General features: G+C 39.9%; 4 protein-coding genes across 4 annotated transcripts; 3 read left to right on the top strand and 1 right to left on the bottom strand.

Moving 5' to 3' along the window:
* Positions 1-448: 448 nt before the first annotated feature.
* PKNH_0706600 (ribosomal RNA methyltransferase, putative) lies at positions 449-2,053 on the top strand (the record flags this gene model as incomplete). The annotated part of the gene is made up of 1 exon (XM_002258323.1): positions 449-2,053. The coding sequence occupies one exon, from the start codon at positions 449-451 to the stop codon at positions 2,051-2,053; it is 1,605 nt and encodes a 534-aa protein (XP_002258359.1).
* Positions 2,054-3,335: 1,282 nt separating this feature from the next.
* On the top strand, positions 3,336-11,324 carry PKNH_0706500 (conserved Plasmodium protein, unknown function; the record flags this gene model as incomplete). Its single annotated transcript, XM_002258322.1, has 18 exons — positions 3,336-3,434; positions 3,550-3,654; positions 3,770-3,977; positions 4,099-4,175; positions 4,277-4,387; positions 4,529-4,571; positions 4,674-4,805; positions 4,954-5,018; positions 5,147-5,259; positions 5,402-5,442; positions 5,602-5,702; positions 5,888-5,982; positions 6,075-6,229; positions 6,403-6,500; positions 6,667-6,861; positions 7,045-9,194; positions 9,348-9,981; positions 10,119-11,324. 18 exons carry the CDS (start codon positions 3,336-3,338, stop codon positions 11,322-11,324), a joined length of 5,628 nt encoding a protein of 1,875 aa, XP_002258358.1.
* An 822-nt stretch (positions 11,325-12,146) lies between these two features.
* Positions 12,147-12,731, bottom strand: PKNH_0706400 (conserved Plasmodium protein, unknown function; the record flags this gene model as incomplete). The annotated part of the gene is made up of 1 exon (XM_002258321.1): positions 12,147-12,731. The coding sequence occupies one exon, from the start codon at positions 12,729-12,731 to the stop codon at positions 12,147-12,149; it is 585 nt and encodes a 194-aa protein (XP_002258357.1).
* A 2,818-nt stretch (positions 12,732-15,549) lies between these two features.
* Positions 15,550-17,479, top strand: PKNH_0706300 (conserved protein, unknown function; the record flags this gene model as incomplete). Its single annotated transcript, XM_002258320.1, has 8 exons — positions 15,550-15,559; positions 15,703-15,867; positions 15,978-16,191; positions 16,373-16,538; positions 16,641-16,703; positions 16,884-17,009; positions 17,142-17,213; positions 17,378-17,479. The coding sequence occupies 8 exons, from the start codon at positions 15,550-15,552 to the stop codon at positions 17,477-17,479; spliced, it is 918 nt and encodes a 305-aa protein (XP_002258356.1).
* Positions 17,480-17,807: the final 328 nt, after the last annotated feature.

Below are 17,807 nucleotides of genomic sequence, written 5' to 3'. Positions count from 1 at the left end.
AATAAGTTTTCTCTAATTTTTATTACCGTAGGGTGCGATGCGGAGGGGGTCAGGCGGATCGTCGCTTCTTTTTTAACTCTCGCCACGGTAGTGTTGCAGTGGAGGAGGAGGCACCAAATAACCACATTATCGCACAACCTACACGGATGTAACAACTTTACGGAGGAATTCCATTTAGGAGGAGAATATAACGTACATAATACCTACAGGTGTTCATTTGAAAAAGTGGGCTATGTGAAAAGTGAGTGGTCACAGTTTATAAGAACAAACTACTACCTTTGCAAGTTTCTTTCTATCATCCAGAGGAGTACGTTCCGAGTAGCTCCCCCCACGTGGAAAAGAACATCACGGGAGGGATATATTACACAAGCCAATCGCAAGGAAAGTGGCCATTAGGGGAGGGGTACGTACAAGGCGTAGGATGTAACCTATCGAAGGCGTAGCAACGATGGGTAAGCTGAGCAAAGATAGGAGAGACATCTACTACCGCAAGGCCAAGGAGAATGGGTACCGAGCGAGGAGCTCCTTCAAGCTAATCCAGATAAACGAAAAGTTCGGAATCTTCAAATTATTTGACCCCAAGAACTGTGGTGAAAGGGATGTAGAGAAAATAAGAAACATATACAATGAGAACTTCTGCTACAATATAGTTGACCTATGCGCAGCCCCGGGTAGTTGGTCCCAGGTGTTGAAGAATATCTGCCTGTACAACTACTACCAGATGCTCCACTGGGTAAACACTAACGAAGGAACTCTATCGAATTGTGATGAACATGAAAATTTTTTAAACAACTTTTCTCTCTACATCAATTTTAACGATGAGTTGGAGAAAAGGATAGAAGACCTGTCCAAAAAGGAGTTTGTGAAAAAGCCAAAAATTATAGCTGTAGATTTACAAGAAATAGGAAATATGAAATATGTGCAGATTATACAAGGGGATATAACCAAAGCGTCCACTGTGCAGGAAATATTAAGGTGCATGAAGGAGGGGGGAGCAGGAAACGGCATTCACGATGATAACTGTGAGGATGACAACCTTGAGGGAAGTGCCAAAAATAAGTGGACTGATCAGGAAGATGGACAGAAAGCAGAAAGGAAAAACGTTCCGACTTACGCACACGCTGTTGTGAGCGACGGAGCTCCAGACATAACCGGCATGAATGACATAGACGAATTTATTCAGTCTCAACTCATTTTATCCAGTTTAAAAGTATGCTGCTCTGTTTTAAAAATCGGAGGGAATTTTATAAGTAAAATATTTAGAGGTGAACACACTGGTTTGCTAATTCTACATTTGAATAAATTCTTTGAGAGGGTTTACGTGTGTAAACCACAAAGCAGTCGGAATAAAAGTTTGGAGTCTTTCCTAGTTTGTTTGAACTTCTCTTTGCCGCTTTCCAAGATTACAGCGCTGAGCCATCATACAGGGGGGAAGGAGTTTAATCTTCAGAATATGCCTGAAGAAGAACTTCGAAAAATGCATGCAAAGTTAATTACCGAGAAGGACAATGAGGGAGAAATTCATAGAACGGGAAAATCTCTCGACATGGAGGAAAAAACAGATGATACGAGTGAAGAAGATAGCCAAGTTGAAACAGACGTAAACAAAGAAGGTGATGGAAAAGGTGAAAACGAGATTGCACACATAAATCAATGCGCAACTGATAATGCTAAGGCGGGTAACATATTAAAAGGGGAGGAACTTAACGAGTGTGACCCAGAACGTGGTGATACACTGATAGGGGAAAAATTTCGAAGTAAAAACTTTACGCACAAAAATGTGGACATATTTAATTTTTACTGCTCTGATAGCGATGAAGAGATAAAGTATTTCAATTCAGACGATGAAGAAATTGTAAATGAGTACATTGCATCGGAAGTTTTTATGAATGACAAACTGTTTTCCTTTGTCGCCACAGAGAATTATTACGACTCGGATAAATCCTACTTGCTCCCGCAGAATTACGTTCGACATGAGCCCCAACTTATGCCACTCCAACCTCCCTATTTGTTGTCATTACAGAAGAAAAGGCAAGAGGGGAAGAAGCCATAATAATAACTATCACACAGGTGTGTATGCATGTGCATGGCACGGAGTGAATCCGATGGAGCAGTGCTTTTCCCTGTCAAATGGGGGAATAAAGCTAATAATCGTGATCTTAGACATTCGTGTGAAGAGGAAGTATTTGCCTACATGTTTATTTTGTAATAACTCAATTGTGAAGTTACCCCCCGTGCGTCTTCACCCCTTCGAATATGAAAATGTATGTACCATGGGGAGGAATTAGTAGCACCCCGCTGTTTTGCCGCAAATTTCTTCCCTTTCAGCATGCTAATAAAAAGGCCACTATTTTTTTAACTACGTAAATGGCGGAGGGAGAGCTACGCAAATAATTTCCCATTCAGCGAGGTATTCCATAAAGGGGATAGGCAATGAAGGGATGTACTCCTTCCTCATTTGTCTTCTTAAAAAACGGATTGAATTAACCACCATAGTTTTTGCTGTGAACAAGTTTTTGGTCTTACACGAATGTTTCCCCCCTTTTTACATTTTCTTTTTTTTTTTTTTTTTTTTGTCCTAACCATTTTTACATTTATCGTCTCACTCGAGTCGGTAAATTCTAAACCGCAATTTTCCAAAATGGTATTTACCAATCTGCCATTATGATAATGTCTGCCAGTGTCACGTTGGCAACGCGTCTATCGTTTTAACAGAAAAGGAAAAAATTCACGACTAGCCAAAAAGGCAAGAAATTTTTTTTTTTTTTTTTTTTTTTTTTTTTTTTTTTAAAAAGTGAAAAATGTTATTGCCTGTTCAGGCAACTTCGTGTATGCCCAATGAACGTTGCGCACATGGCTGTATCATTTTTTTCACTTCACTTTCCGCGCGTCTATAACGCGTTTAAGGGTTCCAAAATGAAATGCGCACTACACACGTCCACATTGTTGCAAGCACAAAGGTGCATACAAGTGCAGAGAGGCACAATTACCAATTTCTGCAACATTGCAGCGGCGGAGATGAGGAGTAAAAGAGAGGGGCTGAGGATGGCACTGCGAATGAAGCGCAATGGATATAGAAAGAAGTTGTTTTTTTCAAATGGCCTTAAAAATTAAAAAAAAAATATATAAAAAAATAAAATAAAATAACATCGTTAATGAGACATCCATAATGGTAACAAAACGAATACAAACAAACACACACATTTGAAGCTGTCTAATCACAAAGGAAATAATCTGCCCTGCGTTTTCCTCCTGCCAATTTACATGTAGCAATGCATCCAACTAATTAACAACCATGTGGAGTTTGTACTTGTTTTTCCTTACTGAGAGAAAGAATGCATACAAATGATCCAGAATTTAAAAGTCATTTTGCGCTGAAAGTAAAGTTAAAAGCGTTGCATTTTTTTTGCGAGGACTTAAAGGACGTGTTAAAGGTATTAACAAAACAGGGGCAGAGATTGAAATGATTTCTTCAAATGGTATTTTATTTTTTCCTTTTCCTTTTGCAATTCTCTTTATTCATATCCCCAACCTTTTGACTAATTTTAGCTAAAATTCAGCATTTACTATGATGGCGAAGAGGAGAAGATTGTCCGCGTCTCCCCGGAGAGGGTTCGAGTGATCGAGGTGTTCAACAGGGACTACAACACTATGGTACGCCAAGCCTCACTTAAGGTGTATGTCATACGCCTGTCTTACACACATCGAAGGTATTTCTGTTCGTCACTTCTTCAATTGGTCATCTTCTTCCTCTCGTCACTAACCGCAGCTTAAGTCGACCATAAACAAGTCCATCTACCTACCCATCGCGTGCCTAAGAGGGAATTGTCCTCAGTTCATTAACATTATTTGCAGCATTGGCAAAGGGAAGGAGCTAGGCCTAAAGCTATACCTTAACAAAAATTATGCCTTCTTAAAATATTATGGCAGAAACAAACTATACAGCATATACGACTGTGACAATGGCAATGTGCGAGGTTCGACCTGAGTTAGCCACTATTTGGTTGACGCGTGATTTATCTGTCTGATTATATATTTGTCCATATGTATCTGCTGTTTTACCTGCCTTTCCATTAACCTCACTACCCCACTTGATAGGGCACCTGGAACTGGCTATAGATATAGTCAACTGCAATCGGTCCGTTCCCTACTTCGGGAAGGAGCCTTCCAAAATGGTAAGCCTTTTTCCTGCAAGTTCAGTGTTATGTATACGCCACACACTACACAATGTCATATATAGCATGGGCAATGATGCAACTTTTAATTCTGAACATAGGGGAAGGACGACCACTATATTTTGGCAACTCATGTTTCAGTTAGCAAATTGTGGAAGGAGATGGTACGGCACAAGACAGACAGGGATGTCAACTCTTACGTAGAGTCTTTTGTAAGTTGATAAATGAGGAACATCAAATGGACGAGCGGGAAAGGAAAAACTTCCCCACCCTCCCTTCCCTCCTTTCCCTCCCTTTTAAGTTTACAGCGTTTTCCTCACAGAAAATTTCCTCCTCTTTTTGCTATGCTGTAGAGAATAATGCAAGACGATGCCTTAAGACGAGTTCCGCAGACGGGTAAAGCAAAATGGTGATGTGATCCAATAGAATGAGGCGCTTCCACACCTTTGCACCATATATTTTTCTCTCTATCACCCCCTTTGTTCTGCAATCACTTAGGAAGGAATACCCCCCTGAGCTTGTTCGGCGGCTCAGTCAAGCATGCTTATGAACAAGTGCCAATTCCATTAATATCTGCCTCGGAGTTATTTAATTATTTCTACATGGAGGTGTTACCTCTCTATAAGAAGGGTAAGGGGAATCCTACATGGGGCGCAAGGCTGTACACGCACGTGTGTATGTGCATATATATAGACAAGTTTGCACTGTTGCATGCCCTTATATATTATGGTAAGCTGGATACAGATCACATCTGAACGAACTTTTCTCTCCTGTTCAGGTAACTCATCATGGATCAATGTTGTTAACCATGCATACGACATGTACCTGTACAGGCACTTCGAGGTAAGTCAAATGGATAACACCTACAAGCTCTGCAACCAAGAAGAGGGTTGCACATTTGGGCCTCTACCTTAGTATGTTTTCCCTTGGAAAAAGTTCTGCCCATTAAAAATGAAATTACTTGTTCTCAGAAAAAGGACATGTATGAAGAGATCCGAGCCTGTGCACTCTTCTTCTACCTGGAAAGCGTGTTTGTTAAGGTGGCCGCAAGTTTTGCAAAATCTGTTATTATCCAGGAGTATACGTAAGGGGGTGTTAGTGTGCTTGAACTGTTCGTCTGCATAAAATCAAGGGCCTACCTACATGTGGACTGCCTTTAGCGCGTTAAGCGTCACCTTCGCCTTGGTATTATCTGCACATTATGTGTATTTTGCCTCCCCTTACAGAAAGTACACCTCGCCGACGTACGTTGACAAGCTATTTGCAGGTGAGCCAACGAAGAAATAGAAAAAAAAAAAAAGCGAAATATACGGTACAGATGATGAGTAGAAAAAAAATTACAAACAAAGACAAATGTTACTAACGAGGAAAATAACGCACCACCGGTGATATCCTTTATGACCACCCCTCCCTCTGACCTCTTAAGGGAAGCCAAACCATAGGGTCCAGTTGGACGACGACTTTAAATACCAGAAGATATCCGGGGAGGGCCCCTTGGATGTTTTCAAGTTATTTGACGGAGATGAGGTTAGTCCAAATAATGGTCCATTGAACTGTAGCTATGGTTACTGATCAGAGTGGAGATCTACATTTGGATACGCCTTCACCCCATTGTCCTATGTATAATTACTGAATATGAACATGTAGACACACTTGGTGCACCCCTCCCACTTTTTTTTTTTTTTTTTTTTTTTTTCACTGGAAAAATTCAGGTGTACGTAACACATGACTCTCATGTGGTGGGAGAGGGGCTCATAGGGATTCTGATTTTTGGGGATCATCAAACGGATACGGATCTCGCGTGCAAGTAATGAGCCCGTAGGAGTGTGTGATTAAGCATTTGTGGTTGGGAATTCGTGATTGAGCGTGTTTTTTTTTTTTTTTTTGTCCAACGCGCAGGACGTACAACCGAGAAATAAAGGCGCAGCAGTGGATAAACAAAGGCATAGCCAAGATTAAAAGTCAAAATTTAAAGGGGATAGCAAAGGAATGTGGAAAAGACAGGATGGATGAAAGGGTTTCCTTATCCTTGTTATCTTTCAATCTAAGCGCACGTAAGGAACGAATAAAAGGAAGATGTTGTGAAAGGAGAGTGGGCCAATTTAAGGCGTTACATAATGGAGATTTATCCTTTTGGCCGATCTGCTACGTTTATGGATGGAGAGGGATTCTACATGGGAATCTTCCCACCACTTGACCCCATCATTTTACTCCCCTCCCCGCGCAGTTGTATCCTACAAGGGGTTCAAAATGTATGTCATTCCGTCCCCCCCCTTGCCGCTGACGGTTAGGAGACTCGACGCGGTCAATGCTGATCTCAAGAACGTAAGTGTGTCAGAAATTGGATAGCAGTTTTTTTTTGTCATTTTTACCCCAAAAAAGAATGGGAAAAAAATAATGCACTGCAAAATTATACTTCGTGGTGCAAAAATGCATCTAGCATATCTCCCCCCCCCTTGTATATATACAAATGGTAACTTCCACTGCGTAGGAATTGAGAATTCTGGAAAGGGCCATCCCCACTTATGGACTGTTGACACATGTGAAGGGGAAGAAAGCATTCTTGATGGAGTATCATTCAGAGGACAATTACGTTTTCTACAATATTAACACTATGTTCGTTGGGGTGAAGAAGAGGCATTTCCCCATTTTTGAAGAACCACAGAGGGAAACATCTGACATTAAGGTATGATTGGTTTCTCCTCCACTTTGTCAGCGGAGCAGTGGGAAAGAGACACAGTGACAATAATCCATTTTCAGGTGTGTCCCCCTCATTTTTTTTTTTTTTTTACATGCGCACACGCCATTATCTGTGTTAATTTTTTCCTTACGCTCTTTTTTTTTTTTTTTTTTTTTTTCGCACACTTAGGAACAGAACAATCACATGTGTTACAGAGAAAAATCTTTTTACTCCAATGACATGAAGGTGAGAGGGGATCTTGATATGTACTGTGAAGAAGAAGAGATAGATGGGTGGGGTAGAGGTACACATGGGAAGAACGTAGAAAACTACATTGAACGGGTCTTAAGGGAGATTGAGAATCTATCCTTTAATATCCCATTTGATAGTACCTCTTTAAAAATGTACTTGCATGGAAGAGGGTTAAAAATGAAACACCTTGGAAAGATGCTCAGCTGCGTATCTCTCAGATGGCTATACGATATGGTTGTAAATGAAATTTTAATTCGTTGTATTAAAAAGTATGTCTATATATGCATGCGTGAGATCTGCTTGTTTTGTAAAAGGAGAGTGAGTCAATACGATGGATTGCTTGGTAGGCAATTTTCCGCAGATAATTCACATGTAGAGTTAGACTACTCCGTGGTGTCAGAATTGTTAAGTGATGAGGTAGGCCAAATAAAAGGGGAGGCATCAATGTCAGATTGTTACGATTCAGATGGATATGGATCGACCTGCTCTGAGATGTCTTATCTTCATAGCGACGATACGACGGAGGGTACCTCTGAATGGGGTTACACTCATTATGAGAAAAGGAAGAGAGAAACAAAACGGGAGCTTTGCTCAAGGAAGAAGGCACTAAAGTCATTCATAGGGATGAGGAAGGTACTTAGTAGGAAGGTTCTACTGAGGACTCACTTGGAAAGCGTTCTGAGGAGAGCTGTCCAGCCAATCGGCGATTCTTCCAATTGGGGAAGCAACTCAAATGGAGGAAATTCCCTTTTGAATAAGCTCCTAAATTTTGACCGTTTCAAAAAGCATAGGAACGGAGACATGTACATATTAAAAAGGAAAAAGATGAAAGGAGATATAAAAACTGTGAGAAAAGAATACAGAGGAAATGTAACCCTAATCGATATGTTTGTTGTTAATATGTTCAATCTGATATTCGTAGAGGAGAGTGGAGTAGACGGGGATCTCCTATCAGTTCTGCAAACCATGTGTGCAAAGTTTTTCCACACCAATGTAGACAACTCGGTAGAGGCATCTCAGAAGAATTACCTGTACTCAAACTTGCAGCCTTGTTTAGGAATCTCCTTCTACCGCGCATCTTTCGATCAGCGAAACGGGAAAAGGAACCAACATAATGGGAGATTTTTCTTGCACGACCTGAAGGCATATAGCACAAAAATTAAGAGTTCCCTAAATGTTACATACATGGATTTGCCAACATATAAATATACGCAACGACATGAAAGGATACCTCTCCACATAGTCAGAGAAAATAAAAAAATACTGTCTCATGCTATTCTTTTTACAATAATGTATTATCACCACCTCAGTGCCAGTAACGAGGTGAACACCACGGAGTACTTCCTGAAGGGGACTCGTTTCCCTAGAATGGAAAGCTGTGACGAGGAAGACTTAACCAGTCGACATGATGGGACATGGACAGTCAAGTTAAGCAGATTCATTTCGTTAAAAGACAATGTAACTTTTTATAGTGAATCCAATTATCTACCTCTTTATGGATTCCTAAATATGGTTGCTATGGGTATACAACTTGGCTTCTTTGAAAGTACTTTAAAAAGGCTTATTGCTCTTTTTCGATGCATACCAGAGGATAGTATCATCTCCGTGCACGTTCGAATTATGTGGTTGTACATGTATGCTTTGAAAGGAAGGTACCTTCGGGGGGGATATATCCTGGGGGATGAAAAGCCTATCGAGAACATGGTAGAGGAATCTTATAAGGCGGGTAACAGAAGATGGGTGCCTTATCCCTTCCGGAAGAATTCCCTAGATGAAGAATCCACACAAGGTAGTTTCATTTCCGTGTCCAGCAGGGGAGTGTTCCTTCATGACGACGAGACGACTTCTCAGTACGCGAATTACTCTGCTTTCAGCGACCTTTGGAGTGACCCGTCGGAGAGTGGATTTAGACAAATGGACCACGGTGAGCATTTCGATTTGATGGATGAGGATGAGGAGACTGACTTTCACTCTGTAGACAAACTGGATTTGTACAAGGGTACTCAAGAATATTGTTCTGTCATTTTGAATAACTACTTTGTCTTCTTCCACCCTCTCCACCTGGATTTCTACCTCTCTCTGGCATGGTAGGGGCGATGATAACCCCCACTTGTGGAAGTACCACATTGGGGAAATATAACATTTAGAAGGATTTTCTACAGGTGCTTCATTTTTGAAAGTTCCACTTGATACATATTCTCCCTTGTATATCATTTTTTTTCTTGCCCCCCTCCTGGAAGGTATAACCGCAGCGTGAAGAACTATCGGGAGTTCCTGCTGCTCCTCCGAACAGCCATTTTTCTGCAGCTGAAAATGAGGATGAAGAATCAGCCGGGGGAAAGGATCGAAGATATGGTGAACCTTACGGATAATTTTGAAAATCTCGTTTACCTTAATTTTAAGGTTTCTTCTTATAGGGATAGAGGGTTGAAGAAGGAAAAGGAATACATGGTCCTGGAGAGGATTCGAAATGTGTCTAGCTTTTTTCTGAACAGTATATGCTACCCCCATGAGGATTCATTTCTACATGCTACCTTAGAGACGACGATGAAGTACTGCTCTGTGTATAGCATGCGCCTGGGTTTCACTGTGCACCATTTTGTGAACTCATTATTTTATTACTACTACACGAATACGATTATTAGAAAATACAGAAATGAAAACTTTATCATGAATGGGTCTCTCTGTTGCATCTCCGTTTTGGAGCATGTGCGTGGCGTGTATCAGTCGTTTGGTGAAGACAATGTGTATGTAGGTGAAGCATCCCTAGACTTGGCACTGATGGCTTTGAAAACTTACTTTACCGAGATGCCCGAGTTTGGTTGGAACTGTGTCATGGCATACTCGCTGGCGAATGCACAGCGTGCGGCGGAGGTAGGAAGAGCGTGCCCCTGCGTCAGTTCTGTATCATCCATTCATTTGTGCATATATGTATTATGTTTTACGTGGCGTGGATATGTTTTCCGTCGTCTTACCTCACTGTTAACAACTTATATCCTTCCCCACGGTAGATCTTCCGTCGAAACCTCGGAATAAACCACCCGGATACTTTGCACAGCCACTATGTACTCAGCCTCGTCTACATGTACCTGGACAGTGAGAAGTGTCTGCATATATTCGAAGAAATAATTTACCACCTCCTCAATTATAAATACACGTATGGAGAGAAAAACATATTGAATCGGGTCTACTGCTATGTGCCAGATTTTGTCTTAACAGACCAAGGAGTTGACTCCAGAAGGAGGATCCCCAATGGATGTAGAATCAAGTGGTATCTTTTACACTCTTGGTTTAGCATTTCTATGCCTATTAAATATCTGAAGAAAATCCGAAGAATTTTATTTCTGCTTGTTTCTGTGGAGCGGTGTAGAAGGAGAAGGAGTAAAATCGGAGGGAGAAGAGGCTCAAACAAACGAGGTGATCGCTTTGAAGACGAATGGGTTAAGAAACATGATGACTTCCTCCGTGGGAATGTCTTGTGGGCCTGTTCAAAGGATATCGATGAAGAATACCTATTCCCGTATGAACAACTTCTCTCCTGCATACGTGGATACAGGCACATATTCCCACTAGAACGTTTGTTTAGCCAAATGGAAGAATATAACGATCTGCTCAAATTTAATAAGAATGTGGTTGATAGGAGAACAAGTAGGATGAACCAATGTGAACACGGAAGGGGGGTTGCGTCAGTGAAGGTTACTCATAATGAAGATGACATTCGATTATTACCTTTACTTTTAAGCAGAGTTGACACAGAGCAGAACAAAAAGAAAGAAGCCTTTTTATATGGCTTTGTAAAAAGTTCTATGAAACATAAAAAGGATTTTGCCAATTATGTGCACCATCCTGATTTTAGGAATGACGAGGCTGTGGAAAATTATATCATGAGGGAGACCCAAGAAGGCACTAAAAAGAGGAGAAAAAAAAGCATTACAGATTATTACTTAAAAAAGTTAATAAAAATGGTAGAACAGCAAGTTGAATTTCTTTACAAGGAGGAGAAATACAAACACGATACGAAACTACATTTATCCAGTCGGACAAATAAAGGGTGTACAAGTCTGTCTTCACAGATGGGAAAGAGGAGCAATCCTTCCGTGGTGAACAAGGATGTGCATGTCCTCATGAGTTTGTTATATCACTTTCTCAACGTGGAGAAGTTTCACCTGCTCTATTCGCGGGCGGCGGACGGGGAATTATTTTCCCGTGGGGTGTAATAGTGTGTGTGTGTCGCTATGTTTTAGTCAGGTTTAGGATTCACCGATGCGTTCTTACGTACTTTGATTGATTCTATTTTATTATTTATTTATTTATTTATTTATTTATTCTTTTTTTTTTTTTTTTTTTTTTTTTTTTTTTGCATTTCTTTGTTATGCCTTTTTTTCGTTGTTCGCAAGGTTTAGGGTTCAGACTTATGGTCCCACATCTGGCATTTAACTTTTCTCCCGCGCACTCCGACGTGAAGCGATCGCCAAGTTGGGTATTCCCCATCAGGCACACGCAAGGGGGCGTAATAGTTGTGCAAACAACTCTTCCGATTGGGAAGGCTAACGTTCATATGCGTGTGCGTTGTCAGCGCTACCCTCTTCTCTATGTGGACGCATCACCTGGTCCCCAATTAGAGGGTGCTGTAGAGCGTAATAAATGTGCAAGTTCTTTTTCTTTTTTTTATATCCACGGTTTCGTATAGCGTAGCTTCCCGGGCGGATTTTCATTGCGAGAGTTCATTTGGATGTGGTCCCTTTTTTCGTGGTCAAAAAAGAAGGTACCATCTCATCGTGGGGGAAAAAAGAAAAAAAGAAAAAATAGAAATGGGTTTCACAGGAGAAAGAAATAAATGAAAAAAAAAAAAAAAAAATAGAAATGGGTTTCACAGGAGAAAGGAATAAATGAAAAAAAAAAAAAGAAAAAAAAAGAAACAACGATGTCTAATCGGGGGGGCGTGTTCCGAAAAGTGGCATCTTCACAATTTCGCGGGCGTGTCTTCCCATCGTTGCCATTTCTTGATGGTGCTGCTTCTGAACTGCGTAACTCGACCCTCACGCGAAAACCTTAAAAAACTTGGTGGCCCTGAAAATGTCGCAGTATCTAAAGTAAAAATACTGGTACATAGCCTCCAGAGACTTAAAAAAGTAAAAGTTCAAAAGCTGGAATAGGAAAAGAAAGACATTTTGAATTTCCTTGGCGATTTTCTTCTTCTCCCGTAACAAAAATAATAAAGCGGCACAGAGCATGTTCTTGTATGTCTTCATCAAGTTCAGTCCGTGTGAAACATTTTTTTCTATCACCATTTTGGCGTTGTATAAGTACAGGAAAGGATTGCTTAAAAAGAGCATGACATTTTTCACACAGGCTTTGAAAAAAATGAATAAAATATCAAATGTGATAAAGCATAATAAGAGGAAATTATGAATTATGGTTAAGTATTTTTTTAAGTTATATTTTTCTGCGACATTCTTCTTTTTGTTTTCGTAGGACTTGAGGAATGAATCGTATTTTTCTTGTATGTTCATCATTTTATTTTTTTCGATTTTACTGTAAAACCATTTCTTCGCATCTTCATTGAAGTTGAGGTAATGTTCATAGTTTTCCCTTAGCTCCTCTTTCGTTTTTTCCTTTTTCATTTTGCCAGTCGGCGTTTTGTTCGTGCGTTTTGGGGTGGGGTTGCTTTGGGGTAACTTGTGGGGTCTCTCTTGGGGTTCCCCTTCTTGTCTCTATCCGTTCTACTCCAGAGCGTTTTGGTACAGGCCCCTCCTATGCGTGCGGAGGGTGGAGCTGATGCCGGGGTGGATCACAATGGGGGTGTGCACCAAAGGACAAGCGCCTGAAGGGAACCTAACCCGGCAACCTAACCGAAAGCGACAACCGGGACAATCACCACAACCGGGACAATCACCACAACCGGGATAATTACCACAACCGGGACAATCACCACAACCGCGACGAGAAGTGCCGCAGAGTAAATCTGCACAAAGTACTTACAGTTGCAACGAAAAAAAAAAAAAACAAAAAGGTGAGCAACGCAATTCGCCAGAAGGAGGAACAAATGATGGAGCAAAGAGAACAGGGAGGCACCCCCAATGCGAAACAAACGGCAACATACAAATAGAGGCACGCAACTTTTCTAAACGAGTTAATTTCAAAGTACACTTTCTGGTTAATTTTTCTCATAAAAGAAAGGTAGTGCAAAAAAGAACAACTTGGCAAAACAGATTTTCAAAAAAAAAAAGAAGTCAACTAGTTATGCCACTACGAACTGTGTAGTCACTGCTCGCAGGGGGAGTTGCATGAATGATAGTTTAATTAAAAAAAAAAAAAAAAAAAAGAAAAAAAAGAATAACGAGGAAAAAAGAGCGAAGAAATGTGGGGAAAATGGCGAAAATTGGCCGAAAAACGCGAAACAGTGCAAAGCATAAAATGAACAGAACAAATCGGATTTTTAGATCACCAATGGTGTATATTTTACACGCACGTATTTCCTCTTGGTGGAATAAAAAAAAGCGGAGAATATTTTTATTTGCAATTTTGCTAAAGTGGGGATGAATGCGCGCGAACATTTTAGACATAAAAAAAAAAAAAAAAAAAAAAAGGATACGTGTAATTCGGCAAGCGTGCAGCGAGGGGGAAGAAAAAACGGCCAGGAGATAATCATAAAATAGTGAAAATGTGACAAAAAAAAAAAAATAGTAAAGAGATGAACAAAAAAATAGTATAAAGGGATGAACAAAAAATAGTATAAAGGGATGAACAAAAAATAGTATAAAGGTGGATAATATATATGTGCAACCAAAGAGGTTACCAAAATATGCCAAGAGGTGGTAAACAAAAGTGTTACTGGCCATAATGGCGATACGCGTTGCGCCCAAAGGGACATGTCAAAATTGCCGCAAAAAACTAAAGGGCAAAGCAAGTGATGCGGCGAAACAACAATTTTTATTCATAATGAGGAGGTATATTTTTTCTTTTAAATAGTGTGCACTTCCCCCGTCATGGTTATGCATATTTCTTTCAGACCAGTCTCTAACCTGCAGTAGACAGGGCAACCATTGCGTTGATTTCGTTCACCATTTGTTCTGTAAGACAATGCACCCCCAGAACGAACACGTACGAAAGCGCATGAACTGCAAAAGGGGAAAAGAGCCAAGTGGCACAGAACAGTGCAACATGGAAGAATGCGGCAAAGGAAAAAATGACATACCGCTTGGGGAAGAGGCAGGGGGCAATACATCATATATAATTCGAAACAGATGGCAGTCTGTTTCGGAGGACTTGTCCATATTTACTTGGATGGGAGGAACTAAAAAATGCGCACAGAAAAGTTATCCTCCGAGAAAGGAGTCATCCAAAACGGAAGATACGGAGGGGTGCAATAAGCCAAGTGGGTGGACCTGTTCCCAAAGGGACAAAAATGTAATGTCGATCTGCCGTCGGTTTTTTTAGCCATTTGTCAATTATTTCCCCTGTGTGTATACCATTTTGTAAGATCTTTTTTTTTTTTTTTTTTTTTTTTTTACACCTTCTTCTACTTTGTTCTCTGAGAATATATGCACACATGGGGGAAATAAAAATAAAAGGAAAAAAAAAATATATATATATAAACGCAATTCTTTATCTTTCCACCAAGAAGAAAAAAGAGAAGCTCCTCTTTGCTTCTTGCTTGGCTTCATTTTGATTTACACCCCTGAGATGAAACACTAAAATGTAGAAGCGGAAACGAGTGGAAGCATGTGCTTAGGAATGAAGAAAATATGTTTTTTTTTTTTTTCTTTCTTTTTTTTCTGGCAATTTACACCCGATTGGGCGAATTAATAGGGGCAAAAAAAAATAGGAAAAAAAAAAAAAAAAAAAAAAGATTCAAAAAAGTACACATGAATTACATATACATATTGCTACAAAATTGGTACACGCATGGGAAGCGCTTTATTGGGGAATTACAGAAAACGGGGATCTTTAGCCTTTTGTACAAAAATAATTTTTTTATTTTTAGTTTTCTGCTTGTGCCCACTTATTCGTAAGCGTTTTTTATTCGCGTACATACTTTACCATTCCGTTTTTGACATTTTATTATTGTGCAATTCTGTTACTCGGCTATCCTGCTATTCCACCGAAACACATTATTTCGTTTTACCATGTTAGTTTAAGCTATTATTTCGCTATGCTCATTCATCCCTACTGGTTTATGTTACTGCCTTGGGTCACTTTTTTTACGTTACTACATTACGTTGCCATACTGCGCAAATATATTGTGTTCCTGTTTCTCCCCCTTCTCCTTTCTTTCCTTTTTTTTTGTGCAAAAATACCGCTACCATAAGTAGGGAAGCGAACAAGGAGTGAATCATGCGAAGTTGCGGCAACAAGGTTCACTTCACTTTTGCAAGAACGAAGTAATATTCCATTTCCACATCTACCATCTTAAATTCAGTTATTTCCCCTGTTTTCCTAATGACTACGGGTACTGCCTAGAAAAGCGAGTGGAACGCTGTGGTGGGAGGAAAGTGGGCGCCTCCTGGTCTTACAGTGCTTAGACGCATGCCCACGTGTCTCTCTGCTCATATGCATACACAACATCACCTTATACGCCCCCCCCCCATTTAGGCATTTATTTTCTAATCCTATTAATTTTTTTCTATGCCTACCTGAGTTACCTGCTATACCAACTGCTAATAAGAAACAGAAAAGTTTCGCCAGTAGCCTCCGCCAATTTGACGGGGGAGAAGACTAGGAATTTTTTGTTCGTTTTTTTGTTTTTCTGTCACATAAGTAAGTGGAAAATGGGAAAACGCCAGGGGCGGTTTTATTGCTTTACCATTTCACCCCGTACCATCGTGTGTGCATATACCTATAAACTCTCACTTTTTCCCCTCCCGCAGGCAGAATAATATCCCTTACAATTTTGACCTACCTCGACATACGCTATTACGTGATTGACTACAATACGCTGCTGTTATTTCCAAATTTTTATTTCTACTTAATCATATTGAAAGCTATTCCAACGTACTTTTTTTTGTCATCATTCACGATTATAATACTTTTTTGGTCGCAAGTTTACTATGCTTCTATATTAGTGTCCGCTCCACACTTACAGTAATGCTTTTCCCAACAACAAAAAAAAAAAAAAAAAAAAGCAGACGATTTCGTGTGCATTTGTGTGTGAATTATTTCCCCCATAAAATTGGCTAGCTCATGTGCAGGCTAGTAATTGCAATAGTAATAGCAGTTGTTAATTTTTTTTATTTTATTATTTTTTTTTTTTTTAACCTGTCAGATCGCTGTACATTTTCCTAAATGGCCTTGTGTACGCAATAAATATCATTTTGGCTAGCTTGAGCTATTTTACCCAGGCGTTCTACAACTACATTTATTACAACTACATCCTGGAGTCTATAATAGATTACATAATAGCCATAGCATTCTTATACTATGGGGTTAAGGTGCGTACGTGTTTTTGCTTATTTTGCAATCAGCAGTGCGTGAGTGTGTATTCTTCGCCACAGTTACAACTATTTTTTATTTGTGTTTTTTTACTTTTGAAGGTGACCAAGAAGCTGGAAGAAAAAAGCAAAGGAATTTCAAAAAACAACAGTATCATAAAAAGGGTAACTAAATTGAGAAGGAGAGAGACATTCACGTCTCAGTGGATTTCTTCAAAATTTTCATACCCCTACGTGTGCCATTGGGTTTGAAAAAAAAAAAAAGAAAAAAGAAATATGAACAGTGCAGGTAGAATAACATAATATATTTTATTATTTTATTTTTTTTTTTTTTGAACAATTCAGATACTGTCTTTGGCTATTATTATGTTTGTCATTTTGGCCCTGAAGGGATTATACTCCTTTTGGTGTTTCGTGAAGGATGAGAACTTTTACAACTCCTACTTCGATTTACCCACTTGCGACGCGATAGTAATGTCAAAGGGGACAAAACACATTTTTTCCTCGTTTCTCATATTTATATGTATGCCTTACGTGCGCGTTACCAACATGCATGTGAACATTTCCTTTTTTCCCTTTTTCTTTTACCTCCTCTGATAACAGTCCTATTTCATCTCAGAATGCATCCCATCGCTCCTCATCATTTACACCTTTCAATCGAATAAGGGCAAAAACGTACGCAAGGAAAATGACTGGCGTGCTCAGGCCGCTAGAAAAATGATAAACGAGGCAATGATCTCCTCGACAAGGCAATTTGTTTTATACATATGGGAGTACGTGCACATGTAAATTTTTGTATTATTATATATTTTTTTTTTTCGCTTCCCTCCCCGTTGCAGTCGATGAACTTTGACTACACCACTCCTCTGTGTGCAGACACATTCGACCCGTATAATTTAAAATCCCAAAAGAAAAAGGCAAAGAAGAAAACGAATGTATAGAAAATCAGCAAGGTAAATTTGTGCCTCCAAATACCCTTTGGAATCGCGGGCATACATGTCTGCACTTAAGAAGAACCCTTCCCATAGATGCTATTATTAATAAAGTATGCGCGATGAAGGAAGAAAGGGAAGGAGAGAAGAGAGCCAAGGAAATGTATTTACCCCCCCCTGCAACCAGACACGCAGAGGCATCTACGTGCATACAGCTTTGTGGCCCGTTTAATTCATGAAAAATAATGAACTGCTTTATTAAACATTTTCGTGATACTTGCTTACATCACCTCGTTCATCTGCAAGTCGTCCAGTGGCACGTCGTCCTCCATTGCCA

This window comes from Plasmodium knowlesi (genome assembly GCF_000006355.2).
Source record: "Plasmodium knowlesi strain H genome assembly, chromosome: 7".
In the NCBI taxonomy this organism is placed as follows: domain Eukaryota; phylum Apicomplexa; class Aconoidasida; order Haemosporida; family Plasmodiidae; genus Plasmodium; species Plasmodium knowlesi.
This window is presented reverse-complemented; position numbering and strand designations above follow the sequence as displayed.